Source organism: Prenolepis imparis, unplaced genomic scaffold (genome assembly GCF_030444845.1).
Source record: "Prenolepis imparis isolate NDT839.2.m4 unplaced genomic scaffold, iyPreImpa1.0 SCAF_12, whole genome shotgun sequence".
Lineage (NCBI taxonomy): Eukaryota > Metazoa > Arthropoda > Insecta > Hymenoptera > Formicidae > Prenolepis > Prenolepis imparis.
The window spans coordinates 3,899,542-3,925,398 of NW_028141170.1; the positions used below are offsets into that span (position 1 = coordinate 3,899,542).

Sequence of the window (25,857 nt, forward strand, 5' to 3'; positions counted from 1 at the left end):
AGAGAGAGAACAAACAAGAGTGAGCGAGAGAAAAGTTCAGATGGCATTACTGGGCAACTCGCTTATCTCGCGCATGCGCACTCCATTTTGGCCAACACTAACTTCAAAGGCGCCGACAGAGCGTTGCGCTACTGGATACTGTGCCAAGGGCATCTTGGTGGGGATAACAGGGTGACCAATGTTGCAAAGAAAAATTGACGAAAGACGAGCGAACACTAGTGGAACTGTCAATCGCACTTGATTGGTCGGTTTCTCTATACGATTTTCCTATTGGCTGACATTTCTAGTGTAAGAATGTTCATCTATCCTTTTTCATCTTTCTATGAACATCGTTGTACGACGATGCAAGCGTATCTCTATTTACGTCATACCATCATATATATTTATATGTAAATAACGCGAGTGATGTTTGAGGCATCTCTTGCGCTAAAAAAAAGGGATAGTTGTTATACATAATTGATTTGTATTACGATTTTTAAAGAAATTCCGTGTAAAGCGCGATTTCGAGATGAATCCCTCAGAGCCGAGCAGTACCGAAGCTCTCAGGTACAATGAGTTCACATTGGATGATACTGAGACAAGGTTATATGCCGGTTTATATTTGACAGATCAAAATATTACGCGTTTTTTGCCTATGATATTAATATTGATCTGTTATTGATTTCACAGAAACTTTGCATGTCACAAACAACATGGTTAGTTAAACATCGTTTCTTTTCAGTTCTAAGATGAAGGATGTAATCGACGTTCTGGCGATGCAACGCGAAAAGAGGAATACGTTGCAAAAAAGTATTACGATCGATTATACGAAATTCAACGACAGTTTTACAATTTCACGATTTATCTTCGAATGTGGTATGTTATAACTTTGGTATCTTATAGACGCTTCGTTGTGACATTTATAAATCAAAAGACAATAAAAAATTTCTTTGGTTGTAGGATTAAAATTAGAAGCTCATCCATTGACAGTAGCTACTGCTGCAACGTTATATCATAGATTTATTAAAGAAGCAACACTGCAAGGATACGACAATTATGTAAGAATAATGATATTAATAAGTTTTTAATAAATATAATAAGTTTTGTCTTTTTTAGCTAATAGCTTCTACTTGTCTTTATCTGGCTGGTAAAGTGAAGGACGATACATTAAAGATAAGAGACATAATGAATGTATCTTACAACACGCTTCATAGAGGATCTCAGCCGTTAGATCTTGGAGATCAATATTGGAGTATGAGAGATGCGATTGTTCAAGCTGAACTTTTGATCATGAGAATGCTTAAATTTCAAGTCACACCTGTACATCCACACAAGGTACACAAGCATTACTAATTGTATAATAACACATATATGTGATGTATATATAAACAGTTTATCATGTAATCATTTATAGTACATGCTTCACTACCTGAGGTCTCTACAAGCCTGGTTTGGCGAAGAGGAATGGTCCAAGTATCCAGTTGCCAAAACTAGCATGGCATTGCTACAAGACTTTCATCATTCTCAAGCTATTCTCGATTATCCACCGAGTTTAATAGCAATAGCTTGTATTAATTTGTCATTACAAATTTATGGCGTAGTTGTACCTTTGATGGACGAGTGTGATCAACAGCCATGGTTCAATGTAAGTATTTGTGTGTAGTATTCCTGTATTAATTTACATTTACGATGGTTACTAACATGATCTGATTTGGGTAAATTATTTCATGCAACAGGTTTTCTGCAAAGATTTAGCAAGGGACAAGCTATGGGAAATTATGGAGAAAGTTATGGCAGCATATGACGAAGAACCTGAGACAAGAGATAACTGAAAGGTGTGAATTTGTATATTTGTCACAATAATAAAACATTTTTCCCCCTTGAAAATTGTGGCAGTCGTTTCGTCGTAAAGATTTTTTATTTTATTTTTTTTTTATTGTAGTTGAAATCAATGTCCTTATCGTGAATTATTTCATCTTTACTTTCTTATTCTAATGAACGATTTTTTGTGGTGTCAGAGAATTTCTAGAATTTCCTATCGACAGCCATTCATTTTATACGAGCGTTCAATTGACGGTTTATAATACGGACAAGATATGACACTTCATTATATGGACATTGATTCAATTGATTGTAGTACATACAGGTGTAAGTACATACATACATACATACATATATAAAGTATGTACCTTGTACAGGTTCGGTACTCGCCGCGCCACCTAGTTTGACACATACATCGCTCTCTTTTCATGAAACGTCGTAAAGATAAAAATCGCAACCGTCAAGTGTTTCGATTTACATTATATGTACATATGTAACAGCACGTTAGAGGAAACGCACGGACGTCGATCTTTTAGCGTAGTAAGTATATAATTGATCGAGAAGGTATTTTCTTCGCGACGCAAATCTGGTTCACTCTTTTGAAAAACAAGCGTCCAGTGACGTTTCTCTTCGTGGCTCTTTTTTTACATGGCTCCGCGGCGTGAATTTTCTATTATGATATGACAAGTGGAAGATATGTGTGCGAAAGGGATGTGGTTTTATGGTGATCCCGATTGCTCGTAATTATTCCGCACGAATAATAACGTATCTACATCTCGCGTACGGTGCATATACAGTGACGATCGAATGTCGCGAGTGATGATTATATATCTATTACATTCTCCGTCAAATTGTTAATTGTAAGTACCTCTTGCACGTAGATTGTGCCGAAAGTATTGGTTCTTTGCGAAATTAAGTATACGACATTTTCTTCCAACATAATTGCAGTGTGATTGCTAATATTCGATCTTTGACACTCTGAAATATGCTTAATACGTTTCCAATTTAATAGAATATAATATAAAAATGTATCTTAAAAGGATGAATAATCATGTCTGATGTATAATTGCTTTTAAAAGCTTAAATTATATTTCGAAAGAAAAGGTATCTTCTCAAGATGATTACATGGAATCAGTGTGTACCTTATTACAGGAATGTCCCAAATTACTGTTACATCAAGTGGGATGGAACGCAGCATACACGAGATGTTAAAGGATGCGCCTTCCTTGAATGAGAGTGACAACGCTGTACATACTGGGACTCCTCCACCTCATGTACCAAACAACTGTAGCAGTGATAGTCATCCGAGGCCAGCCACTATAAATTTGAGCTTAGGAAGTCCTACAAATCAGACTTGTACATATATCAAATGCTTTCTTGCATGTTTATCAATGAATGAAGATTTCAGAGATTTTAAAATCGGAGCAAAAAGATGTCTGTGTTTTTCCAGCGGTTGCAGTTTCCCCTAATACACCTGTTCAAAATGGTGATACGCAAACTATGCGCACTACCCAAAGCAAAATTGAGAGTCTAAAGAATTGGAGTATCTCCACATACAAATGCACTAAACAGTTAATGTACGAAAGATTAGGGAAAACGTCCCGTACTGTAGATTTCGGTGAGTCTTTGTCTTATTATAAGAGAGCAATCTTAACAGATTATTTTCAGTGTCATTTGCAAGATATAAACACATCTTTTCATATTCCAGAACTTGAGACACAGATTGAATTGCTCAGAGATACTCAGAGAAAATATTGCAATGTTCTGCGATTATCACGAGCTTTGGCGTCACACTTTCATCACGTTGTTCAGACGCAACACGCCCTCGGAGAGGCGTTTTCTGAATTAGCACAAAAATCGCCTGAACTCCAAGAGGAGTTTCTGTACAATTCGGAAACGCAGAGAAATTTAACTAAAAATGGCGAAACACTTCTAGGGGCCTTAAATTTCTTCGTTTCCTCTGTGAATACCTTGTGTAATAAAACGATCGAGGATACACTGCTTACAGTGAGACAATACGAAACTGCAAGGTACGCAAACTTTATTATATATGTTTTTAATATTTTATATCATATTTTCTGCTATACTATTATAACATGATAATTCTATAGGATAGAATACGATGCATATAGAACAGATCTAGAGGCTCTTGTGCAAGCTACAAAGTCAGATGGTAGTAATGCGGCAAGATTAGAAGAAGCACAAGCTAATTATGAAGGGCACAAACAGAATTTCGAAAAATTACGCTCAGACGTTTCTATCAAGTTGAAGTTTTTAGACGAAAACCGGGTACGCTCTCTTAATGCTTTAACAAATTTATAATTAATTGATTCCAATATTTTTAATAATACAATATTGTTTTAGATTAAAGTGATGCACAAACAATTGCTGTTATTCCATAATGCTATATCTGCATACTTTTCGGGGAATCAAACCGCATTGGAGGCAACTCTCAAACAATTCAACATCAAGGTGAAATCACCAAATTCCACCTTACCCTCATGGTTGGAACAGTAGTTGAATTAGAATGAACACCCCTCGTCCTGCCGCGAAGGATGTGACTGTACAAGTGCGTTCGTCCATTCGAGGTACCCTGTTGCGAAACACAGAAAGTAAAGATAGAACAGTTATCAAAAACCACTCGACAATTCGCTGGTACGTATTGAAAGCTGCCGTTTAGTCTGATAATTTAAATAATGTAGAGTGAAAAATTGCGAGATTTATGGTGTGTATAAACAGACTGAATCCCCAAAAGTTACAGTGTAATATTTTGATCATTACATATTGATTATTATATATATACAATACCTTTTTGGCGTGCCCATCATGTATCATAAAAATAATTCTTTTAAGAACATTGCAAATTGTAGAGGAATTTCAAAACTTGTCCAACAATTAAGTTCTGACGTTTAAACATTTAAAGAGGCAATAGATTTAATTTTTATATTTCTCTTGAGGAAATGTAAATTTTCCCTCAATGTAAATACGTAACATGATGTAATATGATAAATGGAGCCTTCTATTTTACAGTATATTAATTGCTTGTTTATATCACATTTTACACACGCATGTAGTTTAATAATATGTCCACCATCTTAAAAGACTAATCTTTAAACTACAAATCATGTATTATTTCAAAAAAAGTTTCAGCTTTAAGACGATGATATTGTTGAACTTACACTTATTTTATATACATAACAACATAATTACTTAAATTATTAATTTATTGAAAGCAAGAAAATGATTGGATAAACTGACAATTTCAGTAGAATGTAAGAGGCTTGCATTAATTACATTAAATATGTAGTTTTAATATCAAAATGTTTTTTGTTGCATCACATTTACTATAATTATTGTACTTTGCTTGTATTATCAGAAACCAGAAGTATTATATCTGTGACTTATATATATATTAAAATAAATTACAGATATGAATAATATATATCAACTGATTTGATAAAGTATTATTTTCTAAAAAAATTACATATGATCATTTCTTTCTTTAAGTTCTTAAAACTTATAGTGCATGTAATTCTAAATTACACAAATGTTTAGATAATAAATATTTGTAATCTTCTCTAAATGTGTGTGTGTGTGTGTGGACTAGTGAGGATTATATTATGATTAGAAATGTATATTAATTATTTTTTATTAAATAAACAATTTTTTTTAGAGTTATATATATATATAAAATAAAAGTAAATCTTTCAGATTTTATAAATGAATTATGACAAGTACCATAAAGATATAAATGTCATAATAATATATTTATAATAGTATATATAATAATTATGTGGAAAAAAATTAAAATTTTTCAAAAATTTCTATACAGAATTAATTTCTATAAAAAAAATTATATTATTTTCAAAATTCAACTTTTAAGCAAAACATGCAAAGGAGAGCTAGTCATTTTCTTACTTAAGTATTTATTTAAAAATTATATATAAAAAATGAATGATAATTTTGTATTAAAATTAATTTAATTGTGCTTGCGCTTGTATTTTATAGTGGACACATGATGTGCAATGATACATACGTACATCACACACACATACATACAAACAATTTGTAGTTTTCAAAGATCTTGGAAGCTTTTTAAAAATATTTTATAGCAAAAAGTGATGGCACTTTTCCAATAATGATCATTTATTACTTGTCATGATAGTGATTACCATTGCAACTAGCTGCAGTTAATGAAAAAATAAAAAAAATTAGCTAATAGAGTGATATAATTATATATTAAAAAGGTGTTATATATGCTACGAGATTGCGAAGATGACTCTTCCAATGTGTGTGTACATGATATTTAGTAAATATTTCACATGTGTGTATGGTGAATGTATACGAAAAGTAAAGGTGTATAAGATGTCAACAGTCTTGGAGAATCTGCAGGTTTCTTATACATTTCACGCTTGCATCTGTTATCCAGAGAATGATAGCGCGATAATATGGAATATATATTTCATAACTCTGGCCTTCAGTGTGTACAACTGCTATATTCATATCTGTATATATTCTTTATGTATCATGTGAAGACTTAAAACATGTAATACCTTCTCTCATTTAGTTTATAACATTTTGTTACACAGCTAAGTTGCAATCCAGGGTATAATTAAAATTAGAGAAGTGCTTTATCTGCTAGGATCTGATCTTTTTTTAATCAGCGCTATGTGACAAAAATGTTAATTTTTAGTAAATTAAGTATATATAATTCTTAAATATTTTATTATTTATAAAATATAATAGCTGAAAAATTATGTTCCTAACTATGATGTTATCGTGTGTGTATATTATGTGTATACAAATCTCTTAACAATAAATGAATGCTTATACTTGCTTCCTTCCTTTATATCTCTTATAAAATGTATTTATATTATAAAAATATTCAAAGCAAGATTAATCAACATCTATTATATGAATCTATCAAGTAGATTAACCTATACAATAACTGACAAGAGAAACATGTGGGCAGGATGATCATATATATATTTCTTGCTTAAATAACTATATACAAATGAATAAGGTATACAGGAGGAAATACATATATATAGAATGTAGTTTCTCCTGGATTTTTTATATATACATATGTAAAATGTTTTAAAATATTATTACTTTATACATATATATTTATATGTACTCGACAGAGCTTTATAATTTATGAAGCTAACTGAAAAATATTTGAAGATTGATAAATGTATCAAATGATTGATACCAGCATCATTGTGGATTTTGTTCCACTTGTTGATTTTGTGCTTCTAATGCTGCTTGAGTCGTGTTTATTTCTTCCATTCTTCTACGTATCATTATAGGCTGTACCTCCACAAATATCTCCATTATTTTATGATTTGCATGAATGTATTTCTGCGCACAATTACTTATACAAAGATCCTGCAATTTCAGAGATAAACATTAAATGAATTTATTTTCAATGATGTAATATACATATAATTATTAACATTTGTAAAAATACTTACTTCATCAGAGGTGACTTCTCGAGTGAGGAAAGTATTTGCACATTTTTTGAAACACGTCTCGGATATTTGATTGTAGAGGACAAGAAAGTCTTTCAACTACTGAAAACAGATTTACTGAAAATTGATGTTGCCATTTTGGTACTATAATAACATCTCATATTATAATAAAATAATTGTATTATGATATGAGAAGAGTGTATTATGGTTATATCTGGTAGATTGATAATTAAATTTAGGTACATTTCTTAACTGTAACGTATCCATGTAGACAGTTGTATATTTTCGACACTTTAAGAATATATTATTTTCCTAAAGAGTGATATTCTATAACTTTGCTATGAAATATTATTTCGATAATATTTCTCGAAAAACGTGAGAACAGTTTCCACGCGGAGCTATAGTTCAGGGAATTATACATATATATATATTATATGTTAATGTTGATGTCAATATTAACGACGAGTGATAAAATAGATTTCTCATTGAAATTATATTAACGATATCTATATTATCGACTCATTTTTAAATCGCAGAAATTTGAACTTGAAAAAATAATTGGCAAACAGGAAAATATAATCAGCTAAAAGGTATTTTTACTATTTATATATTTCAAGAATTATTCGAAATTATTCTAAGATTCCTTATTGCACTCTAGATCTGCAAGTTTGAACAGTAAAAATGTAAATTCTCAAAAATAAAAACACACAAGAGATATTTGTTATGATTTTTTTTCGTAAAACGTAATAATGATTTAAAGTGTATTCACTCATTATGCGCGCTGTCAACCATTCGCCTCACGTCGCGCCATTTGATTATCATAGATAAGATATCTCCCAAGGAGAACAAGTCGCCGAGATCTCCGCATCCTTTATTCTCTCTCCCGAAAAATGTACTGCGCGATCGAACTCCTCTCATCCGTGATTATACTATCTAGCTTTCTGCACGTGAGTAAGTAAATTTTATAGTATGTTATTTTCATTATTGTATATATAATAGATATAATTTATATATAATAGAAAATGTATATAAAATAGTGGAACGAATCGCGGATGTTTGTTCATATTTGAATTATACCTCATTTTCTTGCTATTCTATTACGCTCTTGTGTGCACGTTAATTTTCTATTGGATATATATACACACTCGTTCTGTAATTTGTCAATCGTGCTGAATAAAGTTATTTTATTAATGTAAGAAAAGAATTTTAAATATTATTTAAAATGTTCTCCAGCGAGTCACTCGAGAGAGGAACATTTATGGTGTTATGAATGCAACACGGATTTAAGACAAGGGCATAAAGGAGATTGCAATGATCCTTATACGTCTGGTGCTTTTGACCTGGTTGCCTGCTCTCGGAACGAATCTCATCATTGCCACAAAAGTATCGTATTGTGTACGTAGACATTGCATTCTAATCTAATATATAAAAAATATATCATTAAAATAATACATATAAAAATATTGCAGATAGAAATATTTTAGTAACAGTACGAGCCTGTGTATTATCACGCCAAGTAAACAAATACTGCAATTACGGAGATAGTTTCCCACATTCGAATATCGAATGTTATTTTTGCAAGGAAAACGCTTGCAACGGTAAAGGATTATTCAATTCGGTATCAAAATGGTATCTCGGATTTGTCGTAATTATTTCGTCGTGGATATTAACGTAAAAATGTGCGCAGATAATACAATTTTATCGTAAAAGTTGCCGGTATATTGACTTAAGGTTTTATACTTATGTAATCATATACTAAGAAATTGTAACAAGTTCTGAAATGTTTGTTCTTGCTTCTGAAAAACACTTCTGATGCTCATGACAGAAGTGATCTTTGAAACTCGATTAAATATAAAAAGATATTAGGGTAGAGAATGTTTATATTAAATATTTTTATATTAATTTATTAAAATAGGACTATAGAAAACACTATTACTATTTGCTATATCGAGATAAAATCATAATTTTTCTCTTGCAAATATCTTTTTTTTAAATATAAATAAATAACTTTACATATTATACCTATCAAACTGCAAAAGATAAGCAATTTTTGACGATTAGACAAATATAATACTGGCCACACCGGAACGTACTATAATATGGATAAGGATGCGCTTAATCATGCAATTAATTTAATGGTACAATCATTTTAATGTAAGCTTAAATATGTACGTCAATGATTATGTTTACGAGAAACGCGATGTAAGTATAAGAAATATATCTATATATAATATATATTCTTAAATACAAAGAGAATCCTCCTATCATTTTTCTATTGTAATTCTCTTCTGTTGTACTCTGAATTAAAAATATTAGTAAATATTATAAAAATATTATAATATTAAATATTAGTAAATATTATTAAAATATTATTAAATATTAGTAAAGTGAAGTTGATATGGAGCCATGTGACAGATGTTATTACCTTCAAACGTTCAAGCTCTATTTAACATAAATTCATGTTCACGATATTGTATTAAGTTCATTTTTAGATATACCTATATGTATATAGTGCATATTTTAAATTGTTTTAAGATAATTAAAAATGTGAATATTTCATGAAATATTATATATATTCTCTATTTTTCTCTCTTTCTTTTTTTCTTCTCTCTTAAAATTTTATATTATTATGTATATATAATACTATAAAATTTTATCAATACTGTGTATAAACTTATTAAAATACTCTGTATATATAATACTATGAATATCATTAATCTAAAGTTAAAAATCTACGAGATCTTTTTCTTTACCCACTCAAAGTTTAAGTATCTCAATACGCTTGACCGGAAGAGACATTTTGCTGAAGAGTTAAAGAGTTTTATAATTGGAGCACCAGTTGTCGAATAAGGCATAGACTTTCTAGATTCGTAACGTCTTCCTCTACAACAATAAACTTCATTTTATGTGTGACACACGCATATGTACATCAGACGGATGAATGAACGCCGCAGAAGCGATTACCAAGGTGAACAGGTCAAATACCAAAGTGAGGTCGGTAATGTTCAACAGGGTTAAATGCTTCCTGACCTTTCTTAATCAGTCGGCAGGACACAATTTTGCAACACCAAGTTAAAAATTGTCGAGAAAAATATATATGTAGAATCAAATGTAGCATGGATTTTATATTTTAACAAAGTTTCTTATTTATTTTACGCGTGTATCTATCGCGGAATATTTAGAATAAAAAGCAAATAAAAAAATTATATTGAATATCGTCATTATATATGTCTCACTAAAAAGACCAATTCCAATTGAAAAGATATTAACTTAAAGGATATGCTAAAATTCTATTCACTATCTTGTATATGTTACTTTTACGTCACATACTGACACACCATAAAATTTAGCTCATTATATGTCTCATAAAAAGAAACCACACACGTTATACGTAAAGAGGAGAGACATTATAGCGATTGGCAATTAGAGAAAGAGAAACACAGACAGAAGGCTGGAGGGAGAGGAAGAGACAAGTGCTCTTGGTAAAGAGGGTGTTGGTTCCTCAGTATCACACTGGACACCGTTTGGTATCGGCAGTTTCCAAACGGTCATCCGAATCGTTCGACAACATCTACTATTATTTTCGAGAACGGCATTTCCATCTTTCGTATATTCCTGATTTTTTTTGTGTGATTTCAAGCAGTTGTATTTAATTTTCGAAATGATTTCCAGCGAGCGAGCAGCGATGTTGATTTTCGGGGTGGCCCTTTTTGTAACGTCAGGTGAGTCCTGGTGCTCTGCGCAAAAGTAAATGTTAACAGAGTGAAAATCTAAAGAGAGATATATTTTGGAAATAAAAACTGTAAGAGTAAAATATTGGATGCTCAGCTATTTTGAACAGCTCTCTCGAATTTTCTATTTTACAATACAAATATTGAAAATATTTAAAATACTAGTCATAAATTCTCTCACTTACTTACTTAAATTTTGCATGTCATATTATATATTATGTTCATTATTTTACGTACATATTATTATTATATGCATGATATTAACATTATAAATTTATACTTCTTATAAATTTTGTCTATTTTTATATACCTATTGATATGCAAATTAATAATGTTTATATTTTAACTGGATCATTTTAAGTTATTGTAGGTACCTTTGTTGTATAAAAGAATATTTCAAAAATTACATGATATCAAGGGATATCAATATAGTAATTAGTTTTTTGCTATCTTGCTTTTTTATCGAGAAATGTGAAGATCATCTCAAGTTTTTAAAATAATAAACTCAACATTGCATTTCAAAATTTGAAAGAATATAGAACGTTGAACGTAATAAACAAATATTAAGGTATATTATTCTCAGATTTAGAGTTTTTTAATTCATTAATCGATCAAAGTAACACACTTGCATTGAACGTAATGAATAACATTTCGAGCATTAATTAAGTATTGTTAGTACTTTGTTACTTAACATTCGATATTTTTTCGAAAATTTCAAAGTGAAATGTTGAGTTTTTCATTTAAAAAACTCAAACTAATCCAGACAGCATACGTATGTTCCTAAAACAATGTAAAAAACAATTTATTATCCTTTCGACGTCTAGTAAGATATCTTTTGGCCTTTGTGTGCTTTCTTTTTTTTGATAAAAATATAAAATAGAAAAAAATTGATTAATATCAGGCAGCTGATACGTTCTTCTTGATATTATGCAACATTTGTTTTTTGAAATAATTTTCTCAACAAACAGTTTATGAGTAATTTAAAATGATCAAGTTAGGTGATTCATTCTGTATATATATGTATATACAGAACGTTAGTATACATATATTATGAAACTTGAATATACTATATACATGCTCTAACTATATTTCTGATCGTAACTTTTCATAACATTAATTTTCTTCTTATGATATTTCCTCTCGAATTAGATATTGCGTCGCGCTTTAGTTTTTACAATGGTAGAAATCCGACTGTGTAGTTGCGTGCACTACTAATATAGACGGTTACTCAGCATTACGTCACTTCTTAATCACGCCTGTTTTCCATCAGTGTATTGCGCAGATATCTCTTCCGTGATTTTTATTTTGATTTTGTTTCTAAACAAATTTCTACCAAATGTATCTGAAGTCTTTTTTACGCGAGAGTAGAGCGGCACTTCGTAAGGACGTCGCCCGCTCTGCGTTGTCCTTGACGAGCGCAGAACTCAAATCATAAAATAATTTTTTTTTGTTTCGACTAGGTTCCGCCTTACGTTGCTGGGTCTGCTCGTCCAACGTAAATGTCATGTGTAATGATCCTATGAACACCACAGACCATCAAGCTGCATTTCATATCAGAACCTGCGATACGGGCCACTACGGCTCCACGAAAGCTATTTGCCGCAAAATCGTTAAACGAGGTAAAATTGTTTATTTGCTTCAATATTAACGATGTAATGTTATTGTAAATTTATGTAGAAAATTTCCAACGTATTTATTAACAATAAGTATATATTCTAGTAGCCTTTTTGATATGTAAAGACCAATATGTTTACAAGTAAAATGTTGTTTTTCTTCTCGTTTCTTTAAGTCTTTTTATGCTAGATTACTTTTTCATAATCATTATGCACGTATAAATATGCATATACGGTGAAAAGCAGAACGAATTATTCTTTACGAATGCAAGATACGCCGAATGCACAGATCGACAGATCTTGCAGCTCGCATCTCTGCTTATTTCTTAAAAGGATGACGTATTACGAAATGTAGCTTAAATTGCACTTTTGATGCGCTGTATCCTTTCTATTTTAAGTGTGACGACGCGGTAATGTACACCGCCGTTGAATCATACGGTGTGTATGTAAATGACGATGATAATTAGGCATTAAACAAGGTCGAGACCACACCTACGATAGCAAAAAAACTACTCTTCACTGCCAGTTTCATTAATTTTGTTCGGAATAATATATTGTTCGCGTAGTAGATTATTAGGGCAAGTAGAAAAAGCAATATGCATGGAAAAACAAATAATCGACACATTGTATTTCTTTTTCATTATCTTGGCGGAAAATTTAATTAGACAGTGTGTTTGATTCAAGTATGCATAATGACACAATTATCTTTCTTCAATTGAAAAATTTGATTCAATTGATTATTATTTGAAATTGATTAGTTGATTACTCGTTTTTCAACTCTGCAATCAACTACTTTAAAAAAAAAAAAGAGTTGATGTGTCATAAACAGTACACAGTCAGAATTATATACTTCCTTGTATGTTGTTAAATTTGTCATTGCATAGTTTCACGACAGTTTCATAAATTCAAGGTAGCACATCGAATGTTAATTTAACAGAATTCTAGCGTAAGAGATGTGTATGTGTGTGTATGTGAAATAGTCAACATGATTATTATCTGAATGCGAAAAATTACGTAAGCGACAATCTTATGCCATTAAATCAACAGCGCACTCGTTGATATAGAAAAATACGACGTGATACGATTGCGCATATATGCATATACAAAGTTCACTCTTCATTAAGAGAAATAAAATTTCAGTCAGTCGCGAAACGAGTACTTTGCGAATAATTATGGGGTTTGTGAAAAACGCGTGCGATTAATTTGTGATTAATCTGTCAAAAAACGATTAATTGACATTTTTTTAGAATACGGCGAACGAATTGTCATACGTCAATGCTCCACTCCGTATCACGATGAGCTCGAAGTTACTGATGGCCTATGCGGTAACTCCATGACACAGCCAGGACGCGACGTAATCGAATCCTGCCACATCTGCAGCGCCGATTTATGCAATTCCGCGACAGATGCGTCTGCGACACGACTGCTTTATATCGGTGCGCTGATATCCTTCGCCTACGTCTTCCAACAATCGAAATATGGCATTCTTTAATATTTAACGAGCGACGATCAATAGATTACGTATCGATTTTTTTATTAGTTGTGTCAGTAGCTAATAAAAAGAAAGAATACTTTCGCACGATAGCTACGAATACTTAAATGTCGTCAATCTGTGACTAACAATTCTTTCTCTACGGATTGATTATTATTTTCCGATGGTTCTCCGATCTGAAAGATATATAATGGTATAGGTATAGATATAAAGGAGAGAGAGAAATGTGTGTTTTATATTACATGTAATGTCGCTCGATGTAATTCAATTATTATTTTTCAGAAACGAAAAAATTATGAATAAAATAAGCGCGTGATTTCTACGAGTAATATTGGTTCACCAGTTATTGTTGTAAGTACAAAATAAAGAATGTAACATAATCACATCGTGTAAATTTAATTTCTTTTTGAAAAATGTTTTTTTTTCTTCAAAAGTTAACGCGACTTTAAGCTCGTATTCTGTTTGTACGTTCTGTAAAGTCAACCTTATACACTTATCATTTTAATTCCGGCGTACTCGGCGAAACGACGCCTTTGATAATTGCGCTATGTAGAACAAATTAGGCTCATCGTCGTTACGTGTCATCTCCATTGATTCAGCCTTGTTTCGTTCTAAGTAGATATTACCTCGAGACCGTCTTGATATAAGCGTTTCCTCTATTTTTGTCACAACAGTTACCTTAAGTATATAATAACGAAAGACGAGAAGATAAAGACGAAAACTTATCAGGTATCCGTCCAGCGATTAGAATAATAAACGAATGTGTTCTCAAAGGGGGACTGACCGTGCCAACATATTAACAATATCTTTCTTATATGCATATAATAATAATATTCTTGATTCGAGATTTTCTTACAATTAGATTCATATAGATTTCGCATGTATATTTTCTTCACGCGAGAAATTGTGCATGTGTCTTAATTAAAATGTAATCGTGTTACATTACGCAAAATCTGTAAAAATTAAGAAATTATTTTAAGAAAGTTGTCCTTGATAAGTTCTGAAAGCGCTTAAAAGTAAAATTATGCAGGCACATTTGTACGCGCATTGCCATTTCATTTATAAACTATAAACGCTGTCTGCATAATGACACTTTATTATATAGTTGTAATAGCCGACAATCATCAAAAAAGATCTATAAACATAAGACATTTATTTCCTATTTATAAATAAAATGTAAATCACGAAAATGATTCTACGCTACGTATTATATAAAACCGTTTCCAATTCTATTTCTTCTGACACGTGACTTTTTTTCTATTAACTTCGGCCTTGGGCATATACTTACGATACGATGATTTATCAGCTGATCTCGTCGCAAAAAAAATAGAGCATAAATGCTTTACATAAAGAAATCAATTTATTGTTATTAGATACGTATTAATTTGCAATCTAATAATATTATATATATCGACAAATGTTTTAAGTGAATAATATTCGTGTTTGTATTCATTGCGCTTTCTTTCTCAGTTTGACGGATTAATTGTTGGCTGATTGGCTAGATTTTTCCAACCAACAAGCTGACTCAATCTACACGTAAGTATGATAATTAATACGATAGTTTTTTTATTCTGCTTTGCGTTTGTCATTTAAAAAATAACGTATCATTATAGTTATGCAACAGCTATTTTCAATTTTGATATAGTAAGAATTTAATCGATCTGGAAAATAATATAGCAATTATTGTCTTAATGGGCTATGATAAAGCGTAGAAGAAAAACTTGCAAATTGTGAAAAAAATATAACTGAATAATTAAATTATATAAATCTCAGAGAAAGAGAAAGAATAGATTCAATTTAAGATTAATTCATCAATAAACTTAATTAGATTTATCAAAAAAATATAGATATATTTCTTGTAAATTTTTGAATGCTATAAAAATCTTCTAGCAATTTTTCAAATTAAAATGATAAATCGACCGATAAGTCGCTAAGACCGCGAAGCACTTATCTGTTGCACAATTTCTATCACAAATCACTGGACAATTATCTGAATAATGCACTGAGAATGAACCGTTGCATAGAACATGGCACGTCCTTTCACGCGTAGACACGCGACACATGTCAATTTCGCGCACGTGACGAAGAGAATTTGTTGTTGCTGACCGGATCACATCTACAAACACAACACGAAGGAAAGAGGAACCAATCCATAAATATACCTTTACAATCGTTGTCTGGATCGTAGGCGAGCAACCTATGCCATTTGTACTTCTGCTCGCATCCGCACTCTCCGCTGCATCGATTTGTTTGCGTTTTCCTGTGAAAAATACAGCTTATACGGTATTTGTTTTATTAATCCGTATATCAATTTATCATTTTATATTTCGCACATAATTGTATTTAATGCAGTCCTACTTACGAGCACACTTCCTGATGTATAGCTTGCTCGAAATGTTGAGTATTTACAATGGCGCGAATTTTTCCGGCACTGTTACTTGCCCAATAGGGAGTCACGATCTCAACCTTTGATTCGCACGCATCAACTCTATAATCATTATCCCGTTATCCATTGTATTCACATCTTTTTTTATTTTATTTAATTATTTTATTTTTTATTAATCTGTTTTATGAGAGAAAGAGAGAGAGAGAGATAGAGAAGTAGAAAGAAAGACAGAGATACTGATAAATATAGCGTGATAAATAATGATGAATTTCGTTAAGCTAAGATGCCACGAAAAAAATAATAATAATGATATATAATAATAATGAAACATACCGATTAATATAATAATAGATATAAAATGTCAATAATAATATCAGAAGAGCTTTTCGATTCCCATAATCTTTACCTGCCACTCTCTGTGCTGCGATTTTTCCCGAAGGATTGTCTGGTATTTCTATTCCTGCTGAAATACTCCTCGTCGATTTCGCCCTCTGCATGTAATTCATCATTAGGCCCACCATCCGGAATATCGTGCCTCCGCGTATCTCTACTTTTTCTTCGTGTTCTAGTGCGATGACCAGGTTCGTTCGATCCGTATCCTGGATTCATCTCAAAGTCGCCGTACATCCTCTTCATCAACGCTTTATTTTCATCAATAAAACGCTCTATCCGTTCTCTGCAACAGTTGATTTTAATTAAATAACGATTTATACATTAGCCCGATTATACATTACGTTAACAAACTCTTTACTCTGTTTCATAAAATAAAAAATGGGGGAGGAGGGAATTGTTTATACTCACATTGGATATGTGTTTCCGGCAGTTGGACAAAACAGTTGATGATATCTTTTGATGCATGGTACACCTCGTACCAAATCTCCCCTCAGTTCGACACCTAATGCTACTGAAAGTGCAGTCCAGAGTATCTGTGCACAAATTAAAATTATCAATTTATATATAGATATATGCAATATTTATTAATTACAAATAAAACGCGTAGTATTATGGCAGCGTGAACAACAAAGAAATTTTGCTTTTATTTAATATATACATAATTATATTATAGTATTACATTACAAGAATTGCTTACTGAATGCTGATTGAATTGTCAGCAAATTTAGTATTCTCGACAAGTCTTTTTGCTGTCTGTAAAACTAATAAAATTTGCTATGAAAATATTTTGCACCAGAGCAAGCATTTTTTTTGCGTATTTATCTATGTATACCGGAAGTCGGCATTAATTAAGAAAAGATCGCCTTCCTACATTTATCTTTCAATTCAACTTCCAATCAGCATTCAGTAGGCGTCATTCATAATATAAGAGAATTCTGACGTTGATTACGACGTAGTGCATTGCCCACAAGAAATGACTCATTCAACGCGAAGAAGCTGAGTCGATTATTACCTATATGAATATGAAACCTAAAAATTAGATTTCTTCGAGTTTATTTTTAAATGATTTAATAAGAAGAGAAAGGGGAATTAGAGCTTGAATGCGGAGTGCTTGAATATTTATGACAAGTGTTGAGATAAAAGTCGCAAAAAATATTTTAATTTACTTCGGATTCTTTCGAACAACGCGACTAAATTTATAAGAGAAATCTCTCAATAGGGAATATCAATTTCATAAAAAATATTTATTATAAATAGATATTTAAAAAAAAATAAGCGAAAAACTCTAAACTTTTCTAAAACTTTTATTCTAGATATATACTTAATCTCATATAGAGAAATGAAAACAGATTTCAGACAATTTCGTCTTCACGAAGATAAAATAAAAGAAAAATAAGCAGAGAAAATTCGAATGTCGTCAAAGATAATAATTGTCTAAGAAACTGCTTCGAGCAGCCTACGATAAGTGCGACGTGTGGGCACTTATGATGACGAGGTCGCGTGTCGCAAGAACGAAGAAATTTCGGTAGTCCACGTCGGTGGACTCTCATCTTCCTTCGCGAATCTCACAAATAAGGACATTCGCAACACTCGCGAATGATTTACGCATAATCTCCGTCGAGAGTTCTTAGCCAGTCGTTTTATTTTAATATTTCTCTCCAAGGAAGATCTCTTGTAAAGTGGCACTTTCGAATTTCTTTCGATCGTTATCGATTCCTCTTGGCTGGACCATTCGACTAATTAATTTCTTCGCGAACTACTTGTACGCTATCATCATTACTATGACGAAACGTCAAATGTAAAATCTCACTCGCGAATAATAGATAATAGATGATGAATAATAATGATTCATAATTTATTCGTGCGACTAATGAACGATCGAGAGCGTTCAGAATATTAATTAATCGTGTTAGCTGATTGTCGATACATATATCACGTATAGTGATGTAAACGTACGGTTCGCTTTCAATCATATACGCTCTAATCCATTCTCTCTCCGTTTCGATACAGATTAGATTCTGATTTTCTGTATAAATATTCGAAATGCGTATAATTTAATTCAAAATCATCTTGATTTCATCATCTTTAATTTCTTTGCGAGCGATAAATAATTAGTTTCGATCGGAAAATCACTGAATCGATAAGTTCGACGATATCTATATATAATACAAATAAGTTGACGGTTTACATCTCAATGTCAGTATGGTGTTTGACCTCAAGGGAATTCGCGACCTCGAGCGACACTCCGCTCCGTAAAGAGGAGTCATTGTAGGAGGCTTGAATGAAGATGGAAATAACGCGAGAGACAGGTAAAAGGGATTCGCGCGAAACGCTTTAGACAGGTGCATCTGTCCGATTGTACATTCTTGTCGATTCTCTGACGAAGATACTCCGGGGTCACGGGTGCTCTACGCGGGAAATGTCACGCATTGCTATAGACTTTAAAAGTCCCTGTCGCATTACCTTTCGTATCATCAATCGCGAATCATCGCGCATCATCGAGAATAATTTTTCTTATTCAGGCAACGAGACGATTAATAAAATCATCCATTATACTATACATTCAGATTCAAATCTATATATACTTATAATTATTATATCAATTATTTAATTATTATCAATTATTGTTTTATTGATTTTAATTAATTATATTTTATATCACATGGTATCGATATCATCATTTTGATCAAAGAGAGAAAAAAAAAGCGAGAACTGAGTGAAACATAAAAAACTCACCGGTATCTGCACAAATGTCCCATTATTTAGCTGAGGATACGAATACAGTGGTACCACAGGAACGGAACCATTTTTCAGAAAGATTGGACCTTGGATAGGTGTGACATGCGCGTTCGTTGGTACGTTTTGATCTTCATCGTCGTAATAATCGTCGAAATCATCATCGTAGTCCAACACGGCGTGAACCGAAGTTTTGGTATCCGGACCGATGGAGCTTCCGCCGTTGACCCTCGTGTAACTTTAAACAAATTAAATCGATGTCGATAGAATATAACATCCTCGACAAAAGAAGGAGAAAAAGAGAAGAGGAAAAGGAAATCTCTCTATTTACCCATGAGGTCTTTCCGGATAATTCTCCTGTTCCTCTATTCTGGGCTTGATCGGCTCGGATGATCGAGAATCCTGCTGCTGCTGCTGCTGTTGCTGAAACGATGAAGAGGGAGGAGGCGGTCTCATCTGTTGTTGCTGCAATCTTGGCTGAGTTCTTCTAAAGTCCTGATTATACGCGGTGTAACGAGTATCCTGCGTCGACGAGAAAGATGTATGCTCCGCATAGATCTCCTGACTCCTCTGCTGAGCAGGCTGACGTCGATGCTGATGATACTTGACCGGTGGTGCGTAGGGTTCATTATGAAAGGTCTCCTGCTCGTTGTAATTCGGTACAGATCCCGAGGGTAACACGGCGTTCAAGCCGAGATTGTTGACCGTCGTGTGTCCTCCCGTGTACAAAAACGGCGCCATCGTCGCCGACTGATAGGGTAGACTAAAATTCACCAATGCCATTTTAACATGGGTTCCAGATAATCTCCAGACTCTAAGACTTCGTCCTTCACGCGGACGACAAATCTTTCGAAAGGCTGCGTCGATTGTTAACTCCGATCCGGCGTAGGACAGATTCGTTTCCTCGTCGCGGGGATCATGATAGAGTCATTGATGACTTTGGCATAAGTTCCAAGGACAAGGGGACCGAGATTGTCCGGAGTAAAGACACACTCCTGGTCGCAATCATGTCGAATCGGTTCCGCTTCCTAGACGCGTGATTGATTGACTTCAAATTACTTTGCAAATCCGTCTCTTGTTTAATCAATGACGTCGATGCAGCGGCATGATCAGTCGCAAAATTGATTTGGATATTGACGTGACGAATTATTAATCAAGATCACCGTTTTCTCTTTGCTTTTCTTACAAAGTAGCGAGACCGGACTGAAACATTGAAATTATAATACTGTATCATGTAAAAAAAAATACATATACAAAAAAGTAAGATAAAAATATATATACAAATAAGATATTTTTATCATCATCGAAAGCATTGATGGTAAAATTTCATTATTGTTAAATCGTACATGTGTCGATCTAAAGAATCTTGATCTTAATCGTCGTCAGTCTCTCGTTAAAAATAAATAAAATAGCGGGTTAAAATTGTCGCGCAGCTAATTTTTCACGTATCCATTGTTTGAAAAAAAAATTCGTGACAATTGTTAATTCGGATTTCGATCACGTTTTCAAGTACACACTATCTCCTTCGTACGAAAGGAGAATTATGAACTCTCATTCGTTGAGTCATTCGTCCGTAGAAAGTGCTCCGCGTCCCGGATTAAGTAGTGAGATACATGTGCGTTGATACATAATGCGTAAAAAAAGGCAATCTCGTAAATCAAAATTTAAATTAAAGAACGACAGCAAAATAAATGAAATAAAAATGATTCCTGCGCTTTTAATTTTGTTTGCGACTGATTCTCAACAAGTATATGTACATATAAGAATAAGGAAAATGGTTAAAATGGTCTAATTATGTCGTAAAAGTAATTTTTTCCACACAAACAAAATTGAAAGACATAAAGCAACTCGGAAACAATAATGATTGTGTTGTGAATCATATATAATTACATGATTACAATTACATACAATGACATACACGATATGCAGGCTGCCTATAAAATTTCTGCATTTTATTTCTTTCCTCCTAGTTCTTCGCAAGAGAATTTATCTCGTCTTTTAAAATTATTCCATCTCGTCTTTTTAAATGCAGAAAGTTCAACTAAAACGATCTATTGTAATGCAGAACGTTGTATAAAATAGCGATTGTTACGACCAACGCGTGTGGCCAATCGACGAAATTTATTTGGAAAGTCGAACGAGTTTGGCCGCTCGTCACTTTCGCCCACCGGATTACCGGGTTCCCAGTCGAATATGCAAAACGGTTTTCACTAAAGGTAAAACCAGGACTATCCTATCTTGTCGAAACACTCTCTATTTTTTACGAAACATGTCCGAGACCGGCGTAGAAAGAAAATGATCCCTATGAAAAATTCGTAACAAATTTTTCACCCTAATTTATTCACTGCATTAAAATAATATCAATATATTTTAGATTTTAGAGTATGCAAATAAATTAATCAGAGAGAGTTTTAGTTAATCAGTTTGCATTCAGGCTCCTTTTAATTTCATGCTATTTAATTAATTTCAAATCATATTTAATATGCCATGTGTGCCGGCGATATTTTTCACATCGCGCGAACAAATATCCTTTTTCATTTTATTTTTTCATTTAATAAGATAAATATAAAAAATAATTTTATTAATTTCATCTTATTAAATAAAAAAATAAAAATTACACGGTTAATTAAAGGGAGAGAAAACAAGCGTTTATCTACAATGTCTCAACTATATAATATATAATTATGAGTGACTTATGGAAATGAATGCAAATAGTAAAAAAGAAAATTGGTCATAATTCTCGAATATGCAAATGAGATGGCATAATAATCTTACCTGGCATTAACACATATACACTCGCACACTTTTACAGCCCGTAACGCGAGCTCGCGAGGGGCAAACCGATCCAGAATGCATTAAAGATCCATCCGGCCCGTTCCTACTTTCACTTCGCGTACACGAAGAAGCGTTCCGAAGTGTCGCAATTGCTCGGCAACTAATCGGAAAAATTGGCGAGCGATTAAAAAGAAAAAAAAAAAAAAAAAAAAAAAAGAGACGAAAAAGGAAAAGAGAAGAAACGCACACGTAGTTTGCAATTCGCGATGCGGCGCGATGATGCCGTGCAGTATCGGTCGCATCGGCAAACGACGACTGAAGGAGGAGATGACTTTTTAACCAGCTGTGCACACAGAAAGAACGAGAATAAAGAGAAGTGTCCCTCGATCGTATCGTAAGCGAGTAAGCGCGAGCTCGGTGTGGGTTCTCTTACTTTTACGTTACGTGTATATCCCTTCCCAGTTGTCTCTCTTTCTCTTTTCCTCTCACTCTCTCTCTCTCTCGGTAATCCCTACCTTTAATTTCGATCGTACCTTCGATTCTTCATCGCCGCGAGGGGTCATTAATGTAATGACTTTCAGCACTCTTATCTCGCGCTTTACTTTCGATCATTATTCTTGTACATGTTTCGCGAGTGCGCGACTCTCGTTTTTAACGATAAATTATATCTAATTTCTAATCAAATCGAGTTTCTCAAGCATTCAATCATTCAATTACGTCTCTCATCAGTTATCAAAATATGTACAGCACATTGAATGAATAAAAATGAGAAGAGTAAGCTTATCGATGTTCGATTGTACTTGCAAATCGCGGTTTCAATCGTCCTTTCGTTAATAAAGATAGATCCTAACCGGATCGGAGTAATCGATACTTATAATAATTAACTCTAATATATACATGGCTTTCTTTTCTGCACAAAAAAACAGAACGATATTCTCATTCTTTTTTCCATTAAAATGTATTCAAATAGAGTTTGATCTCTTTGCTCCCATTTAATTCTCTCAACGCGACCGACTTTTTTTTTCAAGAACGCATCGAAAACTCTTGTAAAACAAACGGAGTGATATGACAGATATAGAATTATATGCACGCACTTTAGTTAATGCCTATAATCATAAGCTAAATATAAATACGACACAAGTCATGTTCGCTCTTCCGGGGTAAATCCACGATTCAACTTTTCCCGGTAAGGCGTGATTGCATGCGTCACTCGGCGCAATTAATGTAAATAAGCGTAGGAAACCTAAATATGTATATAATATATAAAGAAAATCATTCTCTTATTCGCATCCGATTTTATTCGGAAATCGCATATTGACTGACGCCTCTACGTCATTTTCTTCGAGTTTGATTCCATTTGACATTACGCAACTATGCTTTTCTGTTTGTCTATTTGCCTTTGATGTGTACAATTGCGCAATAGTAATCTTGACATCTTTAGAAGAATTGCTTCTACGTTATTCGTGCGAGAGACATCGCAATGTTATTTAAGCAAGTTTATTTAAAGATTATCTAAAACAAAAGAGATATGTAGAGATATTTAGAGAGATTCTATCAATCTTATATTAATTTCGCGGAGGATCATCAATAATTTGACGAAATTCTTACAATACGATAAAAAATTAATTTGTCGATTAAAAAGAAACAATATAGAATTATTTACGTCATTTATATTATAAAGAGTATCAAAAATTGATTTGTATTCTCAGTTTTAATAAATTAAATATATTATTATACGTGCGTAAATAATTCAAAGTGTCATACTAATCGACTCGTAATTTCGATATCTGATTAATTATTCCTATTAGCGTGTAATCAATTCTGTACGCATAAAGAACTTGTTTTAAAGCGCCACGTGAATGTATATAGAGATAAGAAAAAAGTATAGAAATAAGATCGTAAATCGATATTAACGACACATATATGTCGGCAATCCTGAAGAAGAAAGGACTGAAAGGGAACCGAATGCCTGGTGCGCACAGGCCCGTGATAGGCTTACCCTCGTTAGAGTTCATTGTTGTGCAACCGACAATGAACCATGCGCAAACGCTCGGCAGGCGACACCTTTCCTTACCCTTGAGAGAGAAGGAAGCCTCTCTGTAGGAGATGGAGTGTATATCGCGAGTGCACACTCTGCCTCCTCTTTGTGTAATAATGCGGATACGTGATCGGCTGATCCCCATTTCGAAACAATAATTGCAAAATTCAGCTGAAAATCTTGGCAATCACTGGCGACGCAAATTGTTCAAGAGATATTTTTAATTTTGATTAAATATTCTTACTATCGCATCATCGACGCACTAAAATGTAATCAAAATAATATATATTTTTGAGATACGATGGTTTACCAATATGAGATATTAAATGATTTTCCGTTTATTAATGACTCTTGACTCGGATGAGAAATAAAATCGAGCAAAAATATTGCGATATTTTTAGATAAAATTAGTTGTTTATATACATCGCTGAAAAATTAATAATTACATCTCTTGAACATATGCGTTCATCTTCAGATATTCATTCGCGACAAAAAATACTTTTTGAAGACGTTTGCCTCTCGCTTATTCGATAAATAGAAAGAACTTCAATTGTTCTTCCTGTACGCGCGGCTTATTTGCGTTACAACTGTAACCTACTGCTACTATAGAATTATAAGTGAGTCGCGTAATAAATTCAACCGGAACCAGCACCGCGAAAAAAAATGGCTCGCGCACGTGACACGTACGCCGAGTTTCGCAATTTTCGCGCGACAATTCCATGATTCACACTTGATTATGCATGCGTAACGGTCGCTATAAATTCGATATACGCGATTGTTCTCTCTCCATATCAGTTATGTACAACGAATTCGTCACTTCAAGTCGCGAGCGATGGTATGCGATGGACATTATTGTCGGTGAACGATTGTTCTGATTAAAATAAAAAAAAATGCATCACTGATTTAAATCGAATCGAGAAATGAAACGGAATTCGAAGGTGACAGGTCACATCAAGTGCCAACGCCCACATACTTGAAGTGTCGTTCCGGCTGTCGATCATAATAATACACGTCAATGACATGCAAGAGAGAGCGTATTCTGTTCTCCGTTATAATTAATTTTAGACTGTTTTTCGATTTGATACTTCGTACTTCTCTATCGTTTTCCGATTCGTATCAACCGAGTCTACTACTATATTTATATACGTGGATCCAAATGTCAAAATCCCACGTGTATTTTTTTGAACTCTTGGATCCCGCGTCTACCTCATTCTTCTTTTCTTTTTTTCTTCGGCGATTCCTTGGGAAATTTACTCGTAAAGAAGCGTTAAATTTATAATATACGCGTGTGGTCGATACATAAACTGGTCGCGGTACTAGTTAGCTAGAATTCTAAATTAGTGCTAGGACCATTGTGACATCGAAGTGATAGCGGTTGGCCTTGACGCTCGCGGGGGCGTGAACAAAAAAAAGTACTGGTAT

General features: G+C 33.1%; 5 protein-coding genes across 8 annotated transcripts; 3 read left to right on the forward strand and 2 right to left on the reverse strand.

Annotated features, from left to right (window-relative positions):
• The first annotated feature begins 348 nt into the window (after positions 1-348).
• Koko (cyclin Q) lies at positions 349-1,866 on the forward strand. 2 transcript variants are annotated; one of them, XM_083051159.1, is made up of 6 exons: positions 349-546; positions 722-855; positions 940-1,037; positions 1,096-1,314; positions 1,394-1,624; positions 1,716-1,866. In XM_083051159.1, the coding sequence occupies exons 1-6, from the start codon at positions 509-511 to the stop codon at positions 1,809-1,811; spliced, it is 816 nt and encodes a 271-aa protein (XP_082907285.1). In that variant the 5' UTR covers positions 349-508; the 3' UTR covers positions 1,812-1,866. The 2 variants fall into 2 exon arrangements, with proteins under 2 accessions (XP_082907285.1, XP_082907284.1); XM_083051158.1 differs by having other exon boundaries at positions 350-582.
• Positions 1,867-2,180: 314 nt separating this feature from the next.
• On the forward strand, positions 2,181-6,567 carry Arfip (ADP ribosylation factor interacting protein arfaptin). 3 transcript variants are annotated; one of them, XM_083051514.1, is made up of 6 exons: positions 2,181-2,340; positions 2,953-3,156; positions 3,233-3,418; positions 3,509-3,830; positions 3,912-4,089; positions 4,165-6,567. In XM_083051514.1, exons 2-6 carry the CDS (start codon positions 2,955-2,957, stop codon positions 4,315-4,317), a joined length of 1,041 nt encoding a protein of 346 aa, XP_082907640.1. In that variant the 5' UTR covers positions 2,181-2,340; positions 2,953-2,954; the 3' UTR covers positions 4,318-6,567. The 3 variants fall into 3 exon arrangements, with proteins under 3 accessions (XP_082907640.1, XP_082907642.1, XP_082907641.1); XM_083051516.1 differs by having other exon boundaries at positions 3,251-3,418; XM_083051515.1 differs by lacking the exon at positions 2,181-2,340 and adding an exon at positions 2,355-2,660.
• Positions 6,568-6,821: 254 nt separating this feature from the next.
• On the reverse strand, positions 6,822-7,696 carry LOC145943725 (mitochondrial import inner membrane translocase subunit Tim10 B). Its single transcript, XM_083051519.1, has 3 exons — positions 7,515-7,696; positions 7,275-7,370; positions 6,822-7,188 (listed from the first exon to the last, which is right to left on the reverse strand). Exons 1-3 carry the CDS (start codon positions 7,536-7,538, stop codon positions 7,018-7,020), a joined length of 291 nt encoding a protein of 96 aa, XP_082907645.1. The 5' UTR covers positions 7,539-7,696; the 3' UTR covers positions 6,822-7,017.
• Positions 7,697-10,764: 3,068 nt separating this feature from the next.
• Positions 10,765-14,490, forward strand: LOC145944049 (uncharacterized). The gene is made up of 3 exons (XM_083052049.1): positions 10,765-10,993; positions 12,463-12,621; positions 13,863-14,490. The coding sequence occupies exons 1-3, from the start codon at positions 10,933-10,935 to the stop codon at positions 14,105-14,107; spliced, it is 465 nt and encodes a 154-aa protein (XP_082908175.1). The 5' UTR covers positions 10,765-10,932; the 3' UTR covers positions 14,108-14,490.
• Positions 14,491-14,843: 353 nt separating this feature from the next.
• On the reverse strand, positions 14,844-25,778 carry Spz3 (Spaetzle domain-containing protein 3). Its single transcript, XM_083052038.1, has 7 exons — positions 22,398-25,778; positions 19,954-20,825; positions 19,623-19,860; positions 17,295-17,419; positions 16,900-17,169; positions 16,470-16,595; positions 14,844-16,367 (listed from the first exon to the last, which is right to left on the reverse strand). Exons 2-7 carry the CDS (start codon positions 20,403-20,405, stop codon positions 16,172-16,174), a joined length of 1,407 nt encoding a protein of 468 aa, XP_082908164.1. The 5' UTR covers positions 20,406-20,825; positions 22,398-25,778; the 3' UTR covers positions 14,844-16,171.
• Between the last annotated feature and the right edge of the window lie 79 nt (positions 25,779-25,857).